The 27,654-nt window shown below is 39.2% G+C and overlaps 1 protein-coding gene across 3 annotated transcripts in view; it reads left to right on the top strand.

Moving 5' to 3' along the window:
- CCNB3 (cyclin B3) overlaps window positions 1–27,654 on the top strand; it is a 67,730-nt gene that overhangs the window by 206 nt on the left and 39,870 nt on the right. The window contains exons 1-7 of one of the 3 annotated variants that reach the window (XM_081223221.1): window positions 929–1,017; window positions 3,724–3,855; window positions 6,104–6,190; window positions 11,078–11,175; window positions 17,021–20,084; window positions 20,998–21,096; window positions 22,470–22,562. In XM_081223221.1, coding sequence (XP_081079347.1) covers window positions 3,760–3,855; window positions 6,104–6,190; window positions 11,078–11,175; window positions 17,021–20,084; window positions 20,998–21,096; window positions 22,470–22,562 — 3,537 coding nt within the window. In that variant the 5' untranslated portion in view covers window positions 929–1,017; window positions 3,724–3,759. Of the gene's footprint in view, window positions 1–928; window positions 1,018–3,723; window positions 3,856–6,103; window positions 6,191–11,077; window positions 11,176–17,020; window positions 20,085–20,997; window positions 21,097–22,469; window positions 22,563–27,654 lie in introns of those variants that run through there. The other 2 variants (XM_081223222.1, XM_081223220.1) reach the window with 2 other exon arrangements.

Below are 27,654 nucleotides of genomic sequence, written 5' to 3'. Positions count from 1 at the left end.
AACTCACTGTCTTCCTTTGCCGGGATGCATGGGATCCCTGACACGAAACCTTTGCTTTTTCCTGTCAGTCAGCAGTCTGCGGAGAGAGCCCTGTACGAGGTTGGGCAGGGAGTGTGTATTAGTGGGAGAGATGGCAAAGCAAAAAAACAAACAAAAACAACAAAAAAACAAAACTGGGTCCCAGTTTTTAAATGGGGCTACCAGCACACATGCCTGAATCAGAGTACATTTACATAACGTCTTTTCACAGGCGAAACTGTGCTGGATCAATTTCATCCACAGGACGTATTTAAGCTAGAGAATGCTACTTGAGGGATGCCTTTTGAACTACACGTTGAAGGATATGAAGGAAGATGGAAACATGTGTCCTTCCTCCCTTGTTGTCTCCACTGGCTCTCTTCTATCACCACCTCCAACCCCTCCAACTCTGGCTTTCCACTGCTCTCTGCTATGGACCCTCTTGGAATCTTAGAATGTCAGAAGTTGAAGGGATCCTAGAACAGTGCTTCTTAAATTTTAAAGTGCATACAGATCACTTGGGGTTATTAACTTGCACTTCCTGATTTGGTAAGGCCTACCTCGGGGACTGAGATTTTAAATTGCTAACAAGCTCCCAGGTGATGCTAATATTGCTGGTCCATTGACCATGGTTTAAATGTCGAGGAGACTCTGGTCCCACTATCTCATTTTATTAGGTGGGGGAAGGAGGCCTGGAGAGGGAAAAGGGACCTGCCCAGTGTCACTCAGCCAGCTAGGGCAGGTTTAGAACTAGACCCTAGGCATCCGTCCCAGCTCAGTGCCGCTTTCATTGACACCATGCTGCTTTCTCTCCCCAGTGTCTTGCTGTCTGTAACCTGCCTTTATATATAAAAAGAAGTCGCTACTGTTCCTGAGATTGCCTTGATCTGCAGTTTTGGACTCTGAGCAATTGGGCTTCTAAACAAGCCAACTTGCCCCTGTGTGGGTTTCAGCACCAGTCCTGGGATGCCCAATGGAGTCTTCAGCACTCATCAGTGTGTATGTAGGGGAGATGGAAAGTCTGGAAAGTAGAAAGGATTTTAATTTTTTTGTCCAAGTAAGGCTAAGGGTTCTGTAGGTAGTAGAAGTTGAGAGTGTTGTGCAGAGTGTCCTTTTATGAAAGCATGTTTTTGGTGATGTCAATCCCCTCCCCCCACCTAGTGGCAGGGAAATTAGTTACTTAAGTCAGTGTCTGTGTCCCCCAAAGCAAGTGATTATTGTTCAGGATAATGAAGGTGATACATGACCATCATCTGAAAAACCTTATTCTCTCTGAGGTTTAGTCAACCTGTGATGTCATCAGCTGAAAGTTTTCTGGCCTGTTGACTCCAGTTTGATTTTTTCTTTCCGCTTGAAAGATAAAGATTTCAGAACATGAGTCTTTGGTCATCTATAAAAAATTGTATGAGGTGTGAATAATAATAGCGGAGTGAGTGGTTTTCATACAGTGCAGTTAAGGGTGGGTTCACTCAATTTAGCTTTATTGCTGCTTGGCTGAGTTTTGAGGGATGAGATGGAAAATAGGTTTGGATTTGGAGGAGGAGAAGGAGAATAAGACGCACCATTTATTCTGAGTACCAGGTTAAGCTTTGCACATACAAATTTACATTTGAGCCACACAATACCTCTGCAAGTAAGAGGTGGTATAGCTCTTTTGCAAATGAGGAAACTGAGGCTCTAAGATGCTAAGTTGTCTAATTTAGGAGCCCAATTGCTTCTTTAAAAAAAGTCTGTTCATTCTAACTCCTCATTACTCCTCATACTACCACACTATGGCCTTTCACTTTGGACTGTAGGCTATTTTGGAATCTTTTTTGCATACGATCAGAGAGACTGGATGGTATTTTAGGAACGAGCCCTGGAAAGAGCTGGGTGTTCTATGCTGCTTAATAATTTGTCCTGTGTAGTAAGTCACTTAACTCATCTGGGACTATAAAATGGAAAGAATGGTACTTGCCCTGCTTACCCCCACAGTTTTGTTGGGAGGATTAACTGACATAGTAAATGTGAAGGCACATACTTGCACTGACTTTTCCTTGCCGACAAAATATTTAATATTCTCCATCCAAAGGAAAGCCCAAGTTAGCCTTTCTTCTTTCTTAAACCTTCCCCTCAAACTGCAGTCTTCTCTGCAGTCTTACCAGCGTGGCCCCAGCCTAGCTTGCAGCCTCTTTCTAACTCCTCCCCAACACATTATTTATACTCCACACTCCAGGCAACCTGGATGTTCCCAAACTTGCTGTGCTCTGTGTGTTCAACCCTCCGCCTAGGCTCAGGCTTTCTTTGCCTGGAAAGCTCCCCTGTGTACTTGGGAACCTTTTTGTCATTTAAAGTCCAGATGGAATCTCCCACAAGATTACTGACTTTCCATTGTGTTTCTAAAGTACTTTTTATCTACCGTTTTTAAATCATTTGTCATATTTTTATGTTACTGTTAGAGCTGTGCCTGTGAATACTTCTAGGGTAAGATACATGATTTATTTGTGTTTGTATCTCCATTGCCTGAAGTATCTGGTGCATTGCCTTTAGGGTCTCTCTTATGGAAGCCTGTTCTTTGTCAAATGCAGTTGAACTTGGACACTGAAAATGGGTGGGGTTGGAAGGGCAGTTGTATTTGAGTGGGAAGGGTCTCTTGGATATCCAAGAACTGATTCCTCCTAATTATGTATTTGCTTGTAAGATACATAAGTATACCATAACTATTGGGAACTCACAAACTAAAAGAAATTTAAGGAATGTAGAATGGGATCCCACACTGAGATGGGATGAAGGTAGGACTCTCCCAAGGTCTGTAATGACTGTTAAATTTTTATGTCAAGTGATTTTCAACAAGTTAGTTCCTTCTGCTGTTATCTTTTTATTTTATTTTTTTCTGACTGGGTGTCTGGAACTGGATTACAGTTTCTTGATTGAATGCAGCCTTTGAATACCCTCTGGCCTATTGTGCATACGTGTGTGTGTGTGTGTGTGTGTGTGCAGTGTATTCTTTTGCTTTCTCTGTAGCATCATTATAATTGCTGTGGCCAGGACCCCATGCCATTTTTTTTTTTTTTTTTTGCGGTATGCGGGCCTCTCACTGTTGTGGCCTCTCCCGTTGTGGAGCACAGGCTCTGGACGCTCAGGCTCAGCGGCCATGGCTCACGAGCCCAGCTGCTCCGCGGCATGTGGGATCTTCCTGGACTGGGGCACGAACCCGTGTCCCCTGCATCGGCAGGCGGACTCTCAACCACTGCACCACCAGGGAAGCCCAGACCCCATGCCTTTTAAAGAACATTAACCCTACCAGCGAGCCTCCATACTGTATGATCTGTCATGTTCTTGATTATTTTGTATGCAAAACTGTTAATTTGTCCCCAGTGTTCCTAGGCTAAACTAGGGGGTAGGCCACAGTCCCAGTGCCCACAGGGGGTGGAAGGCACTGTACTGAGCTTTTTACATAGAGTATCTCATTTAATTTGAACAGTGCCCTGCAGAGGTACGTATACTTATCTCCATTTTACAGATGAGATAACTGAAGCCTAGGGAGTTTAAGTCACTTGCCCATGATTAAGTGTGGTAGAACCAAGATTTGAGCCCAGATCTGCCTAAATCAAAGTATGTTTTCTCCTAGGGATGCTATAGAGAGACTGGGTTTTCTCAAGGATCTCCAGAGAATTCTGATATTTCTGGTGAATGGTGTTTTAAAGAGTCCTTTTCTGATTGCAGCCCTGCCTTGGATAGATGCTGCTGAATCCATAAGAAATGCCACTGCCACTACCACTGCAACGCTCCAGATGTGAGACTAAGAAATCTCAGTCCAGCAGAATTATGCCCAGTGATCATGGCCCATCTGAAAAGGTTAGAGCAAGCTGTCCCTCCCAACAGTGTTTCAAATAAGCTCTTCCTGTGTTGGTTCAGTCCCTATCCTTATCCCTACATCTTCTGAAATATGTGTGGTTTAATCTGAGAAAGTGGGAAAGGGTGGCAGACCTTGTAGTTGGAGAAGATCAGCAAATTAGGACTTAGGGAGAAAGTGTCAACTCTTCTTTCCCATAAATGCATGGCTAAGATGAAGGCCGTCCTCCATAACCTTCAAAAGCAAACAATACTCAGTTCTCATTAGTGATCACATCTATACTCTTACTTTCTCTGAGATGCTCGAAGCACCTTGCCAGGTGGCTGCTTGGTACATCCTGGGGAGAGTATGAAGACTAGGTCAACAAATGTATTATAATGCTTCTTACAGCTATTACATTTGAAGAATGGGCCAATTTTCAGCCTGCTGTTTTAACCTTGTGGATAGTTTGTCATTCCGACCCTGCGATGTTCTATGTTCCTCATCATTCATATTTTAATCAGAATTTTACTAACCTGATGAATTGTCATTAAGAGAGTATTTCCTGGAGCAAACATCATTAGGCCAATTTATTTTCCTTGATTGGTTTTTTCTCAGCACAGATAAACACTTTCTAATCATTTTCATTTTTGTCTCACTGAAATGATTTTCTTGGAGGGGCCAAATGTGTTTTTCCTATGTAAATTTGGCAAGAAAGATTTGATACATTGATCAGATTTTTGTCCATATCAAATTTTCTGATTAGAGTTCTGCCACTGTAAGTTTTCTTTTGTGGCAGTTATTTTTCCAAATCCAACTCTCTCAGGGCACATTTTGCAAATATAAAGTTTATTGAGTTCAGTTTCACCCATTGATTTTATTTGGGGCTGGTTATTTCTACCAGTAATATTAAGTAGGAATTGGATAACAGACCAACAGTTAATTTCTTAGCCAATTTGAGAGAAAATACTAATTTATTTTTTGCTAATTATTTCCACTAGGATTATTTATCATGAACTAGATAAGAGACTAATAGTGTACTTATTTCTTAGCTTAATCAATTAAAAAACAGAAGTAATTCTTCTCAGCTCTTTCAGGATTGCTCCACTGTGCTAGATTGTTCTATTGTAATATGAATCCAGTTCTCTAAATTTGTAATCACTTACTGTGTCATGTACTAACTGTCCATGATGTAAATAGAGAACAGGGAAAATAAATGGTCTGACCTCAATGTTCTGCTTCATATTATAACAACTCTCTGACATAGGTAGGGCAGGGTTCTCAATTCATAAAGGAAATCTGATACTTAGGAGACTTTCACCAAGTGAAAACTGTTAGGGAACAGAAAAGCCCTACAGCGTGATTTACCTTAACCTCTAACCCCACAGAGACAGTCTTGCTCATTTGGGAGTGGGGTAAGGCATGTGTAGATAAACACTACCTAGAAAGGAAGCTCCCTTTGATCCAAAATATTCACCCTTCCTCCTTTCCCCCACCTCTCTCTTGTATACACTAAAAGGGATTAATATGAATTACCAAACTCCTTTCTTAAAATACAGAATTTTCCCTATGAGGTTTAAAAACATATTGGACTATATACTTTTAAAATACTATTTCTGCCCATTACAGTTTACATAGATTTTTAAAAAACATGTTTTCTCTTATCTGATCTTCAAATGAGGTAGGTTATTATTCCAATTTTACTGATGAGGCAATTGAGTCTCAGAAACTAAGTGACTTGTGCGAGGTCAATAGCTAATAAAGAGCTGATTCTGGATCAGTATCTAGGTATGTGTGTTATTGTCCTTATTGAGAATGTCTTAAATCAACTACTTAACTTAAGAGACACTTAAATTTTGTTAAATAATTGAACTAATTTACCTGGGAACGTCCATATTAAAGGAATGACTGGGAGTTGTAGGGTGGTGGGGGTGGTGATGGTTAATCTTGGCTAGTATAGCCATGAATATGAGAGGAGTAAGAGAGAAAATTAGCTTCACCAAGCTAGTTTGCTCATTCTGAGAGTTACACTGACAGTCATCTTTTCTCCTCCCAGCCTTGTCCCTATCATCAATGATTACCTCCTTCAGGGACTCTCTAAGCAGTGGGTGCCAAAATTTCCTTTTGTTGTAGTTTATTGGGGTTTATTATAGGCGTCTGTAGTTGCTTGGAGTTTCAGCCATTCCCCCCCTGAGCCCCAAAGATGACCTGAAGTCCCTGAAAAGACTGTTCACAATTGGATATACGCATTTACCTCTTTTACTTTTTTAGAGAGAGGAGAATTACCAAACAAAGATATCTCCATCTTCACCTCAGGGACCACTCAAAAAGAGGTCAGCTTTTGAAGATCTCACCAACGTGAGTATGCTAGTCCAATCCTCTGCCATGGTATTGCATAAGGTTTAGACAACCTCTTCCTTGAGGGACCTTTCCAGTTTACCAAACTCTGACCCTCTCTAGAATGTTGAGAGCCAATTTTATTTGGAATCAATGACCCAATTTCAGAAACTGCAGTGGCTCTTCTGCTGGCACATACCATCTGGATTAATTGATGGAGCTCTCTGGAAGCAATAAGAGTGATTATCAGGTATGAAATTGTAGACAAATATGAGAACTTTGGGATCTTGCATTTAGATAAAGTCCAGAGGTGGCTCAGCTGGTTGTGTAGGCCTTGGAGGCAAGTACTTTGGTAGATTCATTGTAGTCTAGGGCGGTGTTTATCAATTCAAGCACTCTGGGCATTTTGAACAGGAGAGTTTTTCTATTGTATACGACTGACTTCATCCAGCATTCCTAGTCCCTAGCATTAAGTTCCAGCAGCATCCCAGTCATAATGACAATCAAAAATGTCATCTGATGTACAGAACCATTGATGACCACAGTTCCATGATCTGGTTTTCAACTATGGAGATCTAGAAACTCAATTTTGGCTAGAATTCTTGAGTTCACTTCCAAGTTACCTCCCTTCTGGTGTTATTAAGGTGCCAGCAAAAAAAATCAAATTTACTAGTTAGAAAGTTACTAACTGAATATAGAATTGAGTCAGAGGTAATCTTTGGTCTTAGAAAATAATAATAACTGATGTCTCCTGAGTGTTTACCACATGTCAAGCGCTATTCTAAGAGTTTTCCCCTGTATCCACTCTTAATCCTCATAAAATCCTTTGAGGCAGATACTATAATTATCTCCACTTCACAGATAAAGACTTGCCCAATGTTGGTTTTGAAGTCTGTTTCATCTAGGATACAGAGAACCCTAGTGAACCCTATCCTGCCCTCTATAACAGTGTCCTTCTGTGGCTACCAGAATTCTTACATCTGCTAGATAATATTTTACCCCCTTGGGCAGGATTGGATAAGCATTGGCAAAGTTCTCCCCTTTGTATCTCTGCTCTTTAGATGCTATGTGACCACCTTTGTGCTAAAACAGTCTTTTCCCCATGCAGATTACAACATGTATGATTGTGTTACAGCTTCCTGCATAATCAGATTTACTCTAGATTGGTTGAAAGAGCTACCTCCCACACAGACCTGTAAGGTTAGATTCATTTCCTGACTTTTTTAACCATGGCTCTAGAAACTTGGTTGAAATAAGGTAGCCACACAAATCAGGAGCAGATGCAGCCCATCTTAATGTAGCTTCCCTTGGCCTCCAGAGTCCCGGATGGGAGTCCAGTGACACTGTGCAAAGCAAAGTCTAACTGCATATGAAAAACTTCCCTGCCATGTCTCAGTCCTTTTTTTTTGTTGTGAAGTTTATATCATCATTTATAAAGAACAAACACAAATAAATTAATAGGAAACACATGCTAGGACCCTCCTGATTCTCCAACTGAATTCAACATCTGTTAGGCCACATACTTGTCCAGGGTTGGGGATGCAAGGCATCCCTGAGCAGTATCTCTGCCTCTAGCTTTTCAGAAGCTCAGAAAGCCCATTTCCCTTTTGCGTTCAAGTCCTGGTCACCTTGAATGATTTTTGGTGCTTTCCAGACAAAGTTCTATCATTACAGTGTACCTAAGCCATTCCAGGGTTGGGCATTTCTGCAGACGTCTGAGCTCATTTCTTTGAGGGTTGAGGACTCCTTTCTCTCTGAATTTTGGGGATTCCCTTTATGATGATTTGCTTCTTCCTGTCAGTATTACTTCGTTTCCATGTCCCCATATCTGTCTTCTCCTCAACATTCACCACAGTGAGGTCCTGGCTTGCCAAAAGAGCTGATCTGTTTTAATTAGTTAGTCTGCTGTGAGTGTTCTTTTTTTCCCTCTCCTTTATCCTTTCAGCATGGGAAGGACTTTTGATTTGTTAGAGCTGGTCCAAAGCCAGTGGATGAGGAGATAAAGTCTATTTCCTAAATTATTTTTTGTCAGTAGGATTGTCATCTCTATTTTCCTATTTTTTGGTGAAAGAATTACGGGGAGACACTGGTAAAGGTCCCCTTGAGCTTAGATCTGAAAATATTAGTGCTTTGAACCTTCACATATGGCAAGTTGAAAGTTTCACCCTGAGGATTAGGGTCTCCACCTCTCTCCTGCCAAGAATGCACATCTTTTCCAATGCTGGATCTCAGCCTGACACATAAGGAGTTTGTAAAACTTTAGGTGAAATTAAAATGGAAACTGTGTCAAGCTCTTTGAAGAGCAGAAGTGGACAACGACTTGAGGGCCTAAGAAAGAATTCCCTGTTGGATTGTAGTTACTTATTATGATACGATGATACAAAGGCATAATTTTTTTCATACTTCATTTGGAAATAATTTCAAATTTATAAAAAGTTGCAAAAATAGAAAAACAGTACAAAGAACACACATATGCTGTTTACCTAGATTCATGTATTACTAACATTTTATCCTATCTGCTTACATACACACATATGCTGTTTACCTAGATTCATGTATTACTAAGATTTTATCCTATCTGCTTACATACATCATGGTCCTTTACCATGAAGTACTTAGGGTATTTCAGTGTATATAGAGAAAGAGTCTCTATACACTATTTCTCCTCAGAGAAATAGTCTTATATAAACACAGTGCAGTCAACAACTTTATAAATTTACATCGATATAGTGTTTTTATGTAATCTATTGTCCATATTCCAATTTTTTTCCATTGACTTTGTAAAGTCAATGTTATAAGCATTTTTTCCCCTCCAGTAAAGGATCCAGTCTAGGGTCGTTTACTTGTCATGTCTCTAGCTTCTTTTAATCTGGAAAACTTCCATAGCCTTTCTTTGTTTTTTATGATATTTTTGAAGAATACAGTCCCACCCAACCCCCCCTTTTAAAAATAGAACATTCCTCATTTTGTGTTTGTCTCATGTTTCCATGTGATTAGATTGATGTCATGTACGCTTGGCTGGAGTACTGTATAGGTGATGTTCTGTCCTTAGAGTATCACATCTGGAGGCACACGACATCCATCTGTCCCTCATTGGTGAGGTTAATTTTGATCACCCAGTCAAGATGTCGTCTGGTTTCTCCGCTGTATAATTACTGTTTTTTTTTTCCTCTTGCAACTGCTAATCTGTGGGACACACTCTAAGAGACTCCAAATAGCCACTCTTCATCAAAATGTCCCCTAGATTTAGCATTCATTGATGATTTTTGCCTAACACAACCTTTATGATGATTTTTCCAACTCTAGCACTTGCTCCCCATTTACCAGTCTACAAGCAGAGGCCTCCCTTCTTCCCTGTTTATTTATTATTGGTATAGACTTATGACTTCCTGTTTTTTCAGTGGTTTGTTGTTCAGCATTGTATTTTATTATTTTGGTGCTCAAATTGTCCCAGATTTGGTCACTAGGGTCCCCTTTAATCTGACTACTGTGTCTTTGTGACATACTATCATCATTTTTTGAGCATTTTCTTTCCAGCATAACAGGATGTTCCAGGACGTTCTTGTACCTATTTTATTGCCATGGAGTCAACCATTTCTGTGAAGAATTCCTGTTCCTTTTAGTGGGGAATGGTATTAGAGACCAAGATCTCAGTGCTAGGTGTGCTACTGGGGTGTCTGCTTTTTCTGCCTTTTCTGCATACAGAGTTAGGAAATGTCTGCATGTATATATACATATAGATACACACATATCTGTACTTAAACATATATATATATATATACACATATACACATATGTCTATATATACAAATACACACACTCCTGTATACTCAGATGTTATACACATATACCTATTTAAGAAGTCATGAGTCCACACAGCTCCCATTCCAAAACGTACAGGGTTCTTTCTTGTATTCCTCAATCCATGTTTATATGTTCCTTCTCTACAATGAGAACCATGGTTCCCAAGATCATCAACACATTTACTCAATACTATAATACATCTAAAAGAGTTTCAGAATTACTTCTTCCACACCACCATAATAAACACACCTACTAAAAAGAGTTCCAGATTTATTTGCAATATTCTCCACCATCCCACAAACGCATCCTGACTGAGGACGTATTTGGTGAGGGTGTATAGTCTGTGTTTACTTGGATTAGTTGTTTACTATCTTGTATTTCCTTCTGTTTTCTTTCTTTTGTCTTTCAGTGTGGTTATGGTATTTATTTGGAATATAATTAGATTCAATTTGTTTCATTTTAAAGGCATAACTTTTAAGATTATTTTTACTGACATTATTCACAGTCCCATGGTCTCTTCTACTGTTTAATAGAATTAGTCATGATTAGAGTTTCTGGTGGAGCTCTCCAGAGCCCCATGTTAAATAAATATCCCCTCAGTGAGATGGGATAGATGTATCACAGGTAGTGTTGTATTAGAGGTCTATCCTGAAAAGCTAGTTGATCTTGGTATACTCAGGCAGCAAAGCCAGTTATATTGCCTTTCCCCCCCACCCTCTGAACATCTTATGGGGTCAAAATGGAATGTGATGTTTACAAAACATCTTTTTGAGAATTTGCCAGCCAGTATGCCTGACATTGGTGATCAGAACTACATCATATGTATCTTGAAATCACTTAGGGCTGCTATTTAGCTAATATGCACCAGGACTACTGTACTGCTAGCTTCCATCATGACTAGTTGGCACCAGTACCATACTGGTTGTAAGACGTTTTGATCAATGTTCCTGGGAACACCCAAACAAGGTGTCCAGGGTGTGGATGTGTGTCAGGACCTTCCTGTGAGAACCACCTATTGGTTAATTTGAGGTTCTCTCCCTCTATCTCTCCATTTCCTTGCTTCCTCCTCCAGACCAGCCCCCCACCTTTATTTTTTTCTTGCAGGCTTCTCAAAGTCAACCTGCCAAGCCCAAGAAGGAAGCCAGTAATGAGCTTGTTAAAGTTGTTTCCAAGAAGATAAACAGGAGCACACCTGCTCCTCGGTGAGTATGAGGGCACTCAGATGGCATTGTTTTATATGGTAAAGGAGAGGGTGTGACATCCTTTTGACTGCCTTTTGTCCCCATTGAGAACATTTTTAGTGAGCTACAGTGGTGAGTACTACATTAACTCTGGGTACTTAGATGGACTAAATTGCTGAAGAATTACAGGCCTCATCTCACCACCACCCCCAATCTTTCTCTCTCTCTCTCTCTCTCTCTCTCCCCCCCCCCCCGTCTCCCTCCCTCTTCCTCTCTCTCTTTCTCTCCCCCTCCCTCTCCCTCCCTCCCCCTCCCTCCCTCTCCCTCTCCCTCTCCCTCTCTCTCTCCCCCTCCCTCTCCCTCCCTCCCTCCCCCTCCCTCCCTCTCCCTCTCCCTCTCTCTCTCTCTCCCCCTCCCTCTCCCTCCCTCCCTCCCCCTCCCTCCCTCTCCCTCTCCCTCTCCCTCTCTCTCTCTCTCTCTCTTTCTCTCTCTCTCTCTCTCCCTCTCTCCCTCTGTCACCCACCCACATGGTGTGTGCATATTGAAAGAGCTGTTGTCATTGAGGAATTTGACAAAAGGTCTTGTGCTCATCTTTTCTCTATTTTAGTACTTCAGTCCTTGACTGAGCTACTCTGTGGTTGAGAGTGTGGACTCAACTTAACTTTTCAGGGGATTCTCAGCAGCTGGCTGATAGCTTGCCAGTCTGCTTATCCCATTAGAACCCTTAGGGGGATGTTTGTTCTTTGTTACTGTAGAGAAACTACTATCTCCTTAGGCCAAAAATGTGTGTTTTCTAGCTGTTATAGGGAACTGATCACAGGTTCTGCAAGTAGATAGGAGTATTCTCATCTAGGATCGGGAAAAGGATTTACTCCTAGGAAATCTTCTATTAGAAGAAGAGTTAGAAAGTGGAGTGAGACCTTTTTATATCCTCTCCTCATTCCAGTGGGAATTACTTCTTTCTGGAAGAATAGAATAGATCAGCTAGATAGCTATAACCCGGCTAAGCATGGGTTCCAAATGGTAAGGGGAAAAGTTTGGGGAACTCCAAAAAATTAACATGCCAGGTCCACAGGACACTTTGCTAATTACCCAGTAGAAAGAAATCATACCAGAAGATTAGCATTTAGCCCTACTCAGTTTCTTGCTGAAATGAAATTCCTGGGATTTGCATGTGTATTTTGACCTTAATTTCCTGTGTTATTTTGTCTTGAATTTCTTTCAGCATTCTGACTTTAGCAGGGAAATCCTCACAAAATGCCATAAACATTCTTGTCCTCATTCAGAGTTCAGTGAAATGGACCCTAATAATAGTGCTAGAGCTAATAGCTAACATCTATTGAGAGTTCACTGTAATCACACATTATCCTAAGTGGGTTTTTTTTTGGTAACAGCTTTATTAAGATATAATTCACATACACAATTCACCCTCTTAAAATGTACAATTCAATGTTTTTTTAGTATATTCACAGAGTTATGCAGCCATCACCACAGTGAGTTTTAGGATGTTTTCATCAACCCCAAAAGGAACTCTACCTTTAGCTACCACCTCTCAGTCCTCCCCATCTGTAGGCAACCACTAGTCTACTTTCTCTATAGATTTATCCATACTGGATGTTTCCCAGAAATGGAATTGTACAATGTGTCATCTTTTGTATCTGGCTTCTTTCACTCAGAATGATGTTTAAGGGTTCATCCGTGTTGTAGCAGGTATCAGTACTTCATCCTCTTTTATTGTCAAATAATATTCCATTGTATGAATGTACCATATTTTGTCTATCCACTCATCAGTTGATGAACGTTTGAATTGTTTCCACCTTTTGGTTATTGTGAATAGTGCTGCTGTGAACACCTGTGTAAAGTTTTTGTTTGAACGCCTGTTTTTAATTCTTTTGCATATGTAACTAGAAATGTAATTGCTGGGTCATATGGTAATTCTATGTTGAACTCATTGAGGAACGGCCAAACTGTATTCTATAGTGGTTGCACTATCTTACATTCCTACCAGCAGTGGATGAGGGTTTTGAATTTTCCACATCATTGCCGTTTTCTGGGTTTTTTGTTTGTTTGTTGTTTTTTTAACAGCCATTCTAGTGAGAGTGGGATGGTATCTCATTGTGGTTTAGATTTGCAGTTCTCTGATGACTAATGATTTGGGAATCTTTCATGTGCTTATTGGCCACTTGCATATCTTCTTTGGAGGAATGTCTATTCAGATCCTTTGCCGATTTAAAATATTTGGTTATTGATCTTTTTATTATTGAGTTGTAAGAATTCTTTATATAGTTTACGTACAAGTCCCTGATCAGATATATGATTAGGAAGTACTTTTCTTCCATTCTGTAGGTCTTTTCATTTACTTCTTGGTGTTCCTTGAGGCATAAATGTTTTTAATTGTAATGAAATCCAATTTATTCTTTTGTTGCTTATGCTTTTGGTATCATAATCTAAGAAACCATTGCCAAATCCAAGGTTATGAACATTTACTTTTAAGATTTTTTTCTTTTTAGAGATTTAAATTTTTAGCTCTTAACTTAGATTGTTGATCCATTTTGAGTTAATTTTTCTTGTTGGTGTATGTTAGGGGTCTAACTTCATTGATTTGCATGTATTGATAGATACCCAGTTGCCTTGGCACCATTTATTGAAAAGACTAATCTTTCTCCACTTAATTGTCTTGTCACCCTTGTTGAAAATCAGCTGACTGTAAATGTGTTTATTTCTGAACTCTCAATTTTATTCCATTGACCTACATGTCTTTCATTATGCCAGTACTATGCTATCTTGATTATTGTTGTTCTGTAGTGTGTTTTGAAATTGGGAAGTGTGATTCCTCCAACTTTGTTCTTCTTTTTCAAGATTGTTTTGGCTCTTCTGGGTTCTCTGCAATTCCATATAAATTTTAGAATCAGCTTGTCAATTTCTACTAATAAGCCAGCTGGGATTCTTATAGAAGTTGCCTTGAACCTGTAAATCAATTTGGGGAGTATTACCATCTTAATACTAAGTCTTCCAATCCAGGAACATGGGATGTCTTTTCATTTATTTAGATCTTTAATTTCTTTTAACATATTTTTGTACTTTTCAGAGTATAAATTTCTCACCTCTTTTATTAAATTTATTTCTAAGCATTTTATTCTTCTTGATTCTATTGTAGATGGAATTGTTTTCATAATTTCATTTTCATGTTGTTCACTGCAAGGATATAGAAATACATGTGATTTCTGTATATTGATCTTGAATCACAGAACTTTGCTGAACTTGTATATTAGTTCTAATAATATTTGTGTGTGGGTTCCTTAGGATTTTCTATGTATAAGACTATGTCATCTGCTAATATAAGTAGTTTTACTTCTTCCTTTCCAATCTGGATCCCTTTTATTTTATTTTCTTCCCTAATTGCCCTGGCTAGAACCTTTAGTACTGTGTTGAATAGAAGTGTTCAGAGTTGAACATCCTTACCATCCAAGAGTTGAATGACTGACTTATTCTGGTTTTCCTAGGACTTTCCCAGTTTTAACATTGAAAGTCTTGCATCCCAGGACCCCTCTCAGTCCTAGACAAACAAGGACAGTTGGTCACTCTATTGAGGAAGCCTACTCTGATCACCCCAGGCTTTAGACATCATAGACACTAAATATCTACTTTCTATACCAGTGTTTTTTAAGAGCTGGATTTGGAGAGGCAGGCAGGAGCAAGATCACCATGGCCTTATGGACCATGGCAAAGAGTTTGTACTTTATTCAAAGAACAGAGGGGTTCAGTTCTAAAGCGTCAGCAATGCTATATTAGTTATTCACTACTACATGACAAATCCTCCACCCCCCAAAAAGAGAGTTGGACATCCTCGTGTTCTCCTTGATCTTAGGGGGAAAGCATCAGTCTTTTACAATTAGCTGTGACATTAGCTTTGGGTATTTCATAGATGTTCTTTCATAGTAAAGGAATCTCCTTTCTAGTCCTAGTTTGTTGAGTGCTTTTATCATGAAAAGGTATTGAATTTTGTCAAATGATTTTTCTAGATCTATTGAGATGGTCATGTAGCTTTCGTTTTTATTCCATTAATATGGTGTGATAACATGAATTGATTTTCAGGTGTTAAACTAAGTTTGCATTCCTGGGATAAATCCTAGTTGGTCACAGTGTATAATCCTTTTATATACTGCTGGATTTGGTTTGCTAGGATTTTGTGGAGGATTTTTGCATCTGTGTTCATAAGATATATCAGACTTGAGTTTTCTTCTGATGTTTTTGTTTTTGGTATCAGAATAATATTGGCCTCATAGAATGACTTGGGAACTATTCTTACCTCTTCCTGAGTTCATGTAATATTGGTATTAGTTCTTCTTTAAATGTTTGGTAGAATTCATCAGTGAAGCCATCTGGGCTTAGATTTTTCTTTGTGGGCAGTTTTTGATTATTAATTCAGTGTCTTTACTTGTTATAGCCTGTTCAGATTTTCTGTTTTTGAGTCTGTTTTGGTAGTTTGTACCTCCCTAAGAATTTGTCCACTTTGTCTAAATTATCTGATTTATTGGCATGTAATTGTTCTAACAATGATTTGTTTTAAGTGTTTTTATGCATATCAATTGCTCAAATCTTTACAATGATTCTATAGAAGAGGTAATATTATGACCCTCATTTTACAGGTGAAAAAAGTGAAGCATAGAGCATTAACTTGCCCAAGGTCACCCACCCAGTAAATGGAGGAGCCAGGGTTTGGATCCAGGCAGTCTAGATTCAGAATGCATGCTCTATCATAACTAGCCTATCTGAAGACTACTTCTAAAAGTTCTCATCAGGAGGGACCTGGAACCTATCTGGTCAGATGGAACCTTTTGAGGCACTTCCTTTTCTTTTTTTTTAACAATTCAGTAATTTTTAAAAAAATTATATTTATAGAGTTGTATAGCCATCAGCACCATCTAATTTTAGAACTTTTTCAGCACTCCCCCAAAGAAACTCATACCTATAGTCCCTTCTCTTTCCCAGTCCCTTTCTACCCTCCTCCCTACCCCTTCCCAGCTTCAGGCAACCACCAACCTATTTTCTGTTACGGATATACCTCTATGGATATGTCTCCTCTGGATGTTTCATATAAAAGGAATAATATAATATCTAGTCTTTTGAAGGTACTTACTCTTGTTCAGACTGATCGTATTTACCTTTAATTCTCTCCCTTTTCTTATTCTGATTTCTAGTCATCCAGATATTTGGTCACACCAGGTTAGTCACTCTGATTGGATATGCAGTCCTATTCAAAACAAAGCTTTGCATCTGACACATGTGAACAAATGTTTATGTTGGTCTTTTTTATTATCTCCACTAGGAAAGCATCTTGTGAATAGCCTAGAGTGAAAGGAATATGGTTAGATACCATGAACAATAAGTACCAGCCCAACTTTCTCTTATAAGCCTTTTATAAGCCTCTCTCTTATAATCCTCTCTCATAAGCCTTCAAACAATATTAATTTCAACCTGAATTTTATCAGATGCCTAGTGCTGATAGACAAAGACAAATAAATGCAGCTAGTGAGGGAGACATATATAAGCCAGTCACTCATACAATGTGGTATTATAATAAAAGCCTTTGTATATAAATAAAGCTAATATATATGAGAAAGCATAAATAACATGGATTTCAGGGGAAATTTTTTAGAAAAGCATGGGGGCCTAGGTCATAGAAACTATACCGTGTGCTACTTAGTTGATTTACTATGGTACCCATTGATTTTGACCCTCTAGTCTCTTGGGGTTGAAGCCCTTTCCACTTCCATACATTTAGTAAGTAGAGTGACAAAACGAGATGGTAGGTGAGGATTCTAGGAACTACATTCTTCTTACCCAGACATTGTTTCCTTTACAGGTGTAATAAGCTGGAACTCTCACCAGTAGTAGTCTCAACCACCATGGTGCCAAATATTATAGATAAACCGCACATTCTGGAGATATCTACCAGCTCCAAGACACCCACTACTGAGGAGTCATCTCTTTTCAAAAAGCCATTCATTTTAAAAGAGGAACCCACTACTGAGGATACAATCCTCATCAAGAGGTCATTAAAGAAGAGCATAAATCAGGGAGAGGTGTCCCTCTTAGAGAAGCCACTATCCTTGCAGGAGGAGACTGACAGTGATGTTGTAGTGCCAGTGACTTTTGGGAAGAAGCATAAAACTGAGAAGGCAGCCATCAACAAGAGTACATTATCTTTAAAGAATATGTGCACACATCAGGGGAAGCAGTCCTGCACGAGGGAGGAGTTGGCCTTGCAGAACATCAGTGTTGAAGAGGATTCTTTCTTTATGGAGCCCACGAACTTTAGGAAGAAGCCTAAAACTGAGGAGGCAACCACCACCAAGGAGCTGTTATCTTTAAAGAAAAAGTGTACCACTCAAGGGAAGATGTCCTATATGAAGAAGCCACTAGTATTGCAGAAGATCACCTCTGAAGAGAAGTCACTCGCTAAGGAGCTGTTGTCTTTTAAGAGAAAACCTACCACTGAGAAGGAGTGCCTTTTCCAGGAGCCATCTACGTTGCCAAAGAAGCACACCACTGAACAAGAACTGTCCATCTTGAAGAAATCATTGGCCTTGCAGGAGAAGATCGACACTGAAGAGGACTCCGTCTTTAAGGAACCATTGGCTTTTAAGAAACAACCTACCACAGCGGAGACAACCCTCACCACAAGGCCATTATCTTTAAAGAAGAAGTGCACTACTCAGGGGAAGATAGCCCACTTGAAGAAGCCATTAGTATTTCAGAAGACCATCTCTGGAGAGAAGGCATTCATTAAAGAGTCACTGTCCTTTAAAAAGAAGCCTACTACTAAGGAGGAGTCCCTCTTCCAGCAGCTATCTGTGTCGCAAGAGAAGCACACCACTGGTGGGGAGGTTACCCTTTTGAAGAAGCCAGGGGCATTGCAGGAGAAAAAGGATGGTGAAGATGAATCTCTTATGGAGCCAATTTCCTTGAGGAAGAAGCATACTACTAAGGAGGCAACCCTTTCCAAGAAGTCATTACCTTTAAAGAAGAAGCGTACCACTTGGGGGAAGAGGTACCGCTTGAAGAAGCCACTAGTATTACAGGAGACCACCTCTGAAGAGAAGTCACTCATTAAGGATCCATTATCCCTTAAGAAGAAGCCTACCACTAAGGAGTCCCTTTTCCAAGAGCCATCAGCATTGCAGGAGAGGCACACCACTCAGGAGGAGGTGTCCATCTTGGAGAAGCCATTGGTCTTGCAAAAGACTCCAACTGAGGAGGAGTCCCTTTTAAGGGAGCCTTTGGCTTTTAACAAGAAGCGTACCATTGAGGAGGCAACCTCCTCTAATAAGCTGTTATCTTTAAAGAAGAAGTGTACCAGTCAGGGTAAGATGTCCTGTTTGACCAAGCCACTAGTATCGCAGACCATTTCTGAAGAGAAGTCACTCATTAAGGAGCCATTATCCTTTAAAAAAAAGCCTACCACTGAGGAGGAGTCCCCCTTGAAGAAACCATCTGCACTGCAAGAGAAGCACACCATTCAGGGGGATGTGGCCCTCTTGAAGAAGCTATGGCCATTGCAGGAGAATATAGACAGTAAAGATGAATTTCTTATGGAGCCAGTGTCATTTAGGAAGAAACATACCACAGATGTGGCAGTCTCTACCAAGGAGTCATTATCTTTAAAGAAGAAAAAGTGTACCACTCAAATGATGATGCCTATCTTCCAAGAACAGTTGGACTTGCAGAATATGATTGGTGAAGGTGAGGACTCCTCCTTTATGGAGCCAATGTCATTTAGGAAGAAGTCTTCAACTGATGAGGCAATTCTTACCAAGACACCGGTATCTTTAAAAAAGAGGCAAATGACTCAGGGGAAGACGTTCCTCTTAAAGAAGCCACTGGTCATAGAGAAGACTACCTCTGAAGAGGAATCACTCTTTAAGGAGCTGTTGCCCTTTAAAAAAAAGTCTACAACTGAAGAGGAGTTCCTCTTCCAGGATCCATCTGTACTGAAAGAGAGACACACCACTGTGCAAGAGGTGTCCTTCTCAAAGAAGCCATTGGCCTTGCAGGAGAATATCACCACTGAAGAAGAATCATATATTAAGGAGCCACTGACCTTGGAGGAGAGGTCTACCACTGAGGAGGAATTCCCCTTTCAGGAGCTATTTTTATTGCATGTTAAACCTACCAACAAAGATGAGCCCCTCTGCAGGAAGTCTTTTGCCTTGCAGAAGAAGAATGATAACAAAGAGGACTCCTTGAAGGCACTGTTGGCTTTGCAGGACAAAAGCACCACTGAAGAGGAGTTTCTTTTCAAGAAACCATTGGTTCTGAAGGAAGAGCTCTCCCCTGAGGTGGCAGTGAGCATAGAGGGGCAATTATCTTTAAAGAAGAAGCCCACTGCTCAGGGGGAGGTGTTCCTCTTGAAAAAGCAGTTGGCCTTGCAAGAAAACATCACCAGTGAAGAGGAGTCCCTTATTAAGCAGCCACAGGCCTTGCAGGAGAAGCCCAGCATTGAGAAGGAAATCATCTTGAGGGAGTCCTTGGCCTTGCAGGAGAAGCCCACGAGTGAGAAAGAGACCCTCTTTGAGGAGCCCTTGGCCTTGCAGGAGAATCCCACAATTGAGGAGGAGGCTATCCTGAAGGAGCCCTTGGCCTTGCAGGAGAAGCCCAGCAGTGAGAAAGACTTGTCTTCCAAGGAGCCATTGGCCTTGCAAAAGAATCTCACTCACAAAGAAGACACGTTTCTCAAAGATTTCATCATCCTCCAAGTTGAAACCAGCCCACATGTGTCCACCATTGCCCCTGACTCTAGAACAGGCTTGTCCAGCACTGTCACCATGTCCAGTGTGGGCAAGTTCAGTACCACAAGCCAGTCCAGTACTTGTGAATACAGTTCCAGTGAACCTTTCTCATCTCAGGACAAGAGATCAGAGAAGGAGGTATTCTGCTTTCTTTCTTATTAAATTAGATGAAGTGTTCTTTGTTGTCCTGGAGGTGGCTGCTAGCAAAGATATTTTTTTTGCCTTCCTAAGCAATTGGTATTAAATCAAGTGGGCCTTGTAGAATCTCTTGACTTCGTGATTAGCATAGTGATGTACCTGAGCAATTAGAAAGTATTTATTCCAGGAATACCCCCAAGGGTCTGGAATACTGTGTGTGTGTAAATATATATATATATATGTGTGTGTGTGTGTGTGTGTGTGTGTGTGTATGTATGTATGTATATATGTATGTATGTATATATACGCCTTTCAGTAGTGGTTAGACAATTTCTTTCAGGAAATTGCCTTTCTTAGTAATTGCAATCTGCATTACATTGGACCTTAGCTAAAGATGGGTTAAGTTCACAGAGGCATCTTCCAAGGAAGATGGTCTTTAAGTTGTAAATTGGAAGGACTAAAGGATGAGATTTGGCAAGCAGGAGAAGAAAGACCCCTCTTGTAGGCAGAACAACCTGGTTAAAGGTGTAGAAGGGAGGAAAAGGCTAACAAGAAGATGAACTGGGCCAGATCAAAGCACTGAGACATAACAAGGGACCTAAGAAGACAGGTGACATAATTTGAAAGAGTAAGACAAGAATGTCTTTCTTGGAGAATCTTGAGCTTACCTGTAAAAATAGTGTCAGGTTCTTAGGGCAGAGCAGGTGTGTACAGGAGGACTAAGCATTTCTTGGTTACTCAACAGTATGAGGATTACAGGGCCAAGGGGTGCTCTGTTATGGCCCAGGACATATAAGGCTTGAGGAACCTTAGGAGAAGATGACAGTGGGAAGAAAAGAGTCATTTTTTATGTATGTGTGCTAAGCTTTTCTTGGAATCTTTCTCTTAATATGTCTTTCTGGTGATTTCCAAGCAGATGACCCCACTGGAGGATATTGACAAGGACCACAGTGATCCAGTTTTCAACTCAATATATGCTAAGGATATCTTCAGTTACATGAAGGAGAGAGAGGTGTGTAGGTGGTGAGGGTAAAGGGCAATGATTTCCAGTTCTCATTTTCTCATCACACATCCTTCAACTGCAAGTGTAAAGGGGAGGTAATAATGATGATGAAAACAATAGTAGCAGCAACTGACATCTACTGGTAGCATACTATGAGTTAAGTATTGTGCTAAGGGATTTATAAACATTATCTTGTTTAATTTTCCCAATAACTTCATGATGGTAGGTATTATTATCTCCTTTTCATAGTTGGGGGAAACTGCTCAGTCAACACAAATAGTATGTGGTAGATCTGGGATATGAACTAAAGTCTAATTACCTTGGAGACCATAAGCCTACACCTCTAATTGCTGAGGAGGTAATCTCAGACACAAAATTGTCAAGCGGGCTCTTTCTGAGTGACTGCTCTTAGGGATCTTTTCCCTTCTCTATGCAAGTTTCTGGCATCATATGTAAAACCAGACCTTTTATTCCAGCTCTCCAGCCTGTTGAAATTTTCTTTCTCCTTTGAAATCTGCCAGTCTCTTTTACCACTAATATTCATCAATTCCAAATTTTCTTCTGTCTCTCAGTGGAACAGATGGGACCAAGGTTATCTACTAACTAGAATTTTAGCAGGCCATGCATAAGAGGAAGGATGAATATCTCATCTTCTCCCTAGAGACACAGCAATAGATTAACTGACTCCAGAGCCTGTACTTTTTCTAGTATACCTTGGAGGAAGCAAGAGATAATTTTACTATACTAAAAGTGCAGGCCTTAGCTCAGCAGTATTGGTGTCACTTGAGGATCTTATGGGAGATTGGGATTGACATATATACAGTAATATGTATAAAATCAATAACTAATAAGAACGTGCTGTATAAAAAAATAAATAGAATTAAATTTAAAAAAAAAAGGAATGCAGAAACCTAGCCTCACCCCAGACCTTCTAAATTAGAATGTGAATTTTAAAGATCCCCAAGTATCTTTCACATATGCATATTAAAGTTTGAGAAGGATTCCTCTACACAGCCTGGTATCGTGCTTTAGACTGAATTGCAAAGAAGGGGCAGAATCTCTTTGGTATTCATCTATAGTCATAGGTGTATTCCTGCCCATATTCCATATTCTCCTGGACTCCTCCATATCTACCCTGACACTTAGATATCATGTGTGTCCATTTCCTAAGGATAACAGAAACTTGTCTGGAAAAGGATACTTTTATCTGCCCCTATCTGATACCAGCTGAAAATAATGATTTAGAACCCTGAGGAAATTACTTATGTTAGGTTACAATTTTTTTTTTCTGAGATATTAGTTGCAAATATTTTTTCCCAAGTTACGATTTTTGAACTACAAGAAGAGTTTACTTGTTAACACTTCTTTCTTCTTGCTGCCAGGAAAAGTTCATACTTAAAAAATACATGACCAGGCAGAATGATATCAACAGTGACATGAGGGCCATTCTCGTGGACTGGTTGGTGGAGGTGCAGGTAAGCCTGACAACTGCTACCTTAAGGGGCTGCTATTCTCTTTATCAATTATTCATTCAGCATTGCCAGGTCCCAAACGTAGTAAAAATTTACTGGGTCTACAGAGCTGAATAAGCCATGATTCCTGCCCTCAGGGAGCTTATGACCTAGGGGACAAGATAAGACAAGCAGGCAGATAAGAACAATACAAAGTAGAATATACTAAGTACTATAAGAATGTTATTAATAAGTCACTTGGAGAACCCAGTGGAAGGAGAGAGATTTCTAGAAAAGGCAATGATGGTGTGGCAGTTTAATCAGTCTCAAAATCCTGTAAAAGTATATCTTGTGATTTGGATAGAGGTTACTGACAAAGTCTCTCAAGCTTTGGATGGGATGGGTAATAGGAAGGACATTGTAGCCCCAAACAGGGCAGATGGCTGTTTGTTGAGGGTTGGATGTTGAGAGAATATTGTTATGAATACTTAATTATCACTTTATACTAACAAAGGATAGCCCAGAATAGTACCTGGACGTAGTGGGTGTCAATAAATATTTGTTGAATGAATGGAATTGAAAGGATTGCTGTGGAGTTTGCAAGGAAATATAAGGCATAGTATATGCCCAGCAGAGTCTTACTATATAATTGGGAAGAAAATGTAATATAGTTTAATATCCTTTAAGTACCAGAGTAATGGTTCAGGCTCACTTTGGAGTGACAGACCAGGGAAATGTGGTAGACATGGTATATTTGAACATCAGCAAAGCATGAAAATGTCATCTTATGGAAATGATGCAAAATAGTAAATTAGATAAGAGTAGAATTTGAGTAAATATTAAATAAATAAAATTGATCACAAAGATCGCTGATCATTACCAAGCAAGAAATAGATTTCTAGTAGACTGCCAGTGGACTTTGTTCTGATCAATATTTTTATAAGTGATGTAGATGAGAACAGGGAAGATTATCTCATCAAATTCACAGATGGCATGAAACTGGGAGTAGGGATAGGAAATAAATGGATAACAGATAAAATATCTCTAGCAGCAGGAATGATGAACTGAATCTTTTTTTAAAAAAAAGCTGTTATTATTTTATTGCACAAAATTCACAATTATTATAGCAAAGTAAGAAATTATAATTACTTATGATCCCATAACCTACAAACAGTGTTAACATTTGTGTGTTTATTATCCCCCGCTTTTTTTTTTTACATCTTTATTGGAGTATAATTGCTTTACATTGTTGTGTTAGTTGCTGCTGTAAAACGAAGTGAATCAGCTATATGTATACATATATCCCCATATCCCCTCCCTTTTGCATCTCCCTCCCACGCTCCCTATCCCACCCCTCAAGGTGGTCACAAAACATCGAGCTGATCTCCCTGTGTGATGCAGCTGCTTCCCACTAGTTATCTGTTTTACATTTGGTAGTGTATATATGTCAGTGCCACTCTCTCACTTCGTCTCAGCTTACCCTTCCCCCTCCCCGTGTCAAGTCCATTCTCTATGTCTGCATCTTTATTCCTGTCATAGCCCTAGGTTCTTCAGGACCATTTTTTTTTTAAGATTCGATATATATGTGTTAGCATATGGTATTTGTTTTTCTCTTTTTGACCTTTGTAACATTTTGAGATTGACTTTTATCACTCACCATAATTCCCTTGAGATCTGTCCAAGTTGTGTGTATCAATAGTTCATTCCTTTTTATTGCTGAGTAGTATTCCATGGTATGGATGTATCAAGGTTTGTTTAACCCTTCACCCATTGAAGGTCATTTGGGTTGTTTCCAGTTTCTGAGACTGTGAAAAGAACATCTATAAACATTAATTTAAAGCATTTTATGTGAATATAAGTTTTCATTCCTAACGTCAATACCCAGGAGTGGAATTGCTGTGTCATATGATAAACGTATGTTTAACTTAATGAGAAAGTGCTACAGAGTGACTGTATCATCTTGCACTCTCACCTGCAATATATGAGAGTTCTAGCTGCTCTGCATTCCTGGGCAGCACTGGGTATTGTTTTTTTTTTTTAAACTTTAGCCATATAGATGTGTAGAGGAATCTCACCATAGTTCTAATTTGCATTTGCCAATGATGTTGAACATCATACTTGTCATCTGTATATCCTCTTTGATGAAGTGTCTGTGTCTTTTGCCCAGTTTTAAATTGGGTAGTTTATTTTCTGTGTCAAGTTATGAGAGTTCTTTACATGTTCTGGATACAAATCCTTTGTTGGATGTGTGATTTACAAACATATCCTACCAGTCTGTAGTCTTTTGATTCTTTTATCTGTGTCTTTCACAGAGCAAAAATTTCTAATTTTGATAGTCCAGTTTTTCAGTGTTTTCTTTATGGATTGCAATTTTTGTGTCATGTCTAAGAACTCTGCTTAAACCTAGGTCATGAATATTTTCTCCCGTATTTTATCTAAAAGTTTTATAGCTTAACATTAAATCTATAATCCATTTTGAGTTAATTTTTGTACAAGGTATGCAGGTTTTGAAGTCAAGTTTCATTGTTTTGCATATGGATGTCTAATTGTTCTAATACCATTTGTGGAAAAATATACTTTCTCCACTAAATTGCTTTTGCACCTTTGCCAAAAATCTGTTTGCCTTATTTGTGTGGGTCTATTTCTATACTTTTTAAAATATTCTGTTTCATTGTTCTGTGTCTATCCCTTTGCCAGTATCACAGCCTTTATTTCTATAGTTTTATAGTAAGTCTTAAAACGAGGTAACATGATACTTCCAACTCTATTCTGTCTTTTTTTTCAAAATTGTTTTAGCTATTCTAGTGTCTTAGCCTTTCTAGACAAATTTTAGAATCAGTTTGTCTATATCTACTAAAAAATCCTGCTGAGGGTTTGATTGGAATTGAATTACATGTTGTGCAGAAAACAGTTAACATAACAGGCATGATGCTGCTAGCCTTAGAAAGGCCTGTTTGCAAGGTTGCCCTTTGGCTGGCATCTGGGAACTTGATTGGTAAACAGTTCCCTACACTGCTGTAAAATTCTCCCCTAATGATAACTGTGCCTAAACTCTTTGTGCAAACAATATGGTTTATTCTGAACACCTGCTTTCCTTCTGCGAGTCTGGAATTTTGGTCCATGTTAGGCAGAGTGTTTATGTGACCAGCTCCCAGTAAAATGTTAGGCACTGAGTCATTAATGAGCTTCCCTGTTACACAACACTTTACACATATTGTTCCATCTTATTGCTGGAGGAATTAACTGCATCCTGAGAGACTCTGCAGGAATAGGACTCTTGGAAGCTTGCTTCTGGTTTTCACCAATTTTTGCCCATGCTCCTTTTCTCTTCGCTTTGTATCTTTTGCTATAATAAATCATAGCCATGAGTGTGACTATGTGCTGAGTCCTGTGAGTCATCCTAGGAATCATTGTACCTGGGGGTGGTCTTGGGGACCCCCAATACACATCTATAGGTGAATTTGAATAGAATCAACAATTTTTTCTATGTTGAATCTTCCAACCCATGAACCGTGAATGTAGTATGTCTCTCATGTATTTAGATTATCTTTGATTTTTTATGAAGAACCATACAGATCCTGTACATGTTTTGTTAGATTTATACCCAAATATTTTCTTTTTTTGTAGCTATTGTAAATGGTATTTAAACATTTTTTTTGGTTTCCATTTGTACAGTGCCAATATGAAATATTGATACTTGTGTGTTGACCTTGTATTCTATGATCTTGCTAAAACTCACTTATTAAATCTTAGGAGTTCTTTTTTTGGTAGATTTCTTGAAGTTATCTACATAGACAATTATGTCATTTACAAATGGAGACAGTTTGATCCATTTCCAGCCTGTATACATTTAACTTCATTTTTGTGTCTTATTGCACTGTGCAGGACTTCATTATGATGTTGATAGGATCAGTAAGAGTGGACAGCCTTGCCTTGTCCCTGATCTTCGGAATAAAGCAGTTAATCTTTCACCATTAGTTTGATCTTAACTGTAGAGTTTTTGCTGCTACCTTTGATCAGGTTGAGAAATTTACTTTCCATTCTTAGTTTGGTGATATATATTTATCATGACAATGTTAAATTTGTCAAATGCTTTTTTCCTGCATCTACTGATTTATTTTTTTGGCTTTAGCCTATTGATGTGGTGGATTATATTGATTTTTAAATATTGAAGCAGGCTCATATTCCTGGGATAGACTCCACTTGGTTCTGGCGTATTATTCTTATATATTGCAAATCTTATATGCTAATATTTTGTTGAGGATTTTTGCGTCTGTGTTTATGATGGATGTTGGTCTGTAGTGTTCTTTTTAAAAATACCTTTGTACTGTCTTTTTCTGGTTCTTTAGTTCTTTCTGGAAGAACTAAAGAGCAAACAATGATGAACAACAAAATAAATGAAATTAAAAATTCTCTAGAAGGGTTCAATAGCAGAATAACTGAGGCAGAAGAACGGATAAGTGACCTGGAAGATAAAATAGAGGAAATAACTACAGCAGAGCAGAATAAAGAAAAAAGAATGAAAAGAATTGAGGACAGTCTCAGAGACCTCTGGGACAACATTAAACGCACCAACATTTGAATTATAGGGGTCCCAGAAGAAGAAGAGAAAAAAGAAAGGGACTGAGAAAATATTTGAAGAGATTATAGTTGAAAACTTCCCTAACATGGGAAAAGAAATAGTCAGTCATGTCTACGAAGCGCAGAGAGTCCCATACAGGATAAATCCAAGCAGAGACATGCCAAGACACATATTAATAAAACTATCAAAAATTATATACAATATAAAAATATTAAAAGCAGCAAGGGAAGAGCAAAAAATAATATACAAGGGAATCCCCATAAGGTTAACAGTTGATCTTTCAGCAGAAACTCTGCAAGCCAGAAGGGAGTGGCAGGACACATTTAAAGTGATGAAAGGGAAAAACCTACAACCAAGATTACTCTGCCCAGCAAGGATTTCATTCAGATTCGACAGAGAAATTAAAACCTTTACAGACAAGCAAAAGCTAAGAGAATTCAGCACCACCAAACCAGCTTTACAACAAATGCTAAAGGAACTTCTCTAGGCAAGAAACACAGCAGAAGGAATATACCTGCAATAATGAACCCAAAG

The sequence above is a fragment of the Mesoplodon bidens genome (genome assembly GCF_964165515.1).
Source record: "Mesoplodon bidens genome assembly, chromosome: X".
NCBI lineage: Eukaryota > Metazoa > Chordata > Mammalia > Artiodactyla > Ziphiidae > Mesoplodon > Mesoplodon bidens.
The sequence above is the reverse complement of the archived record's forward strand: the minus strand, read 5'-3'. Positions and strand labels throughout refer to the sequence as shown.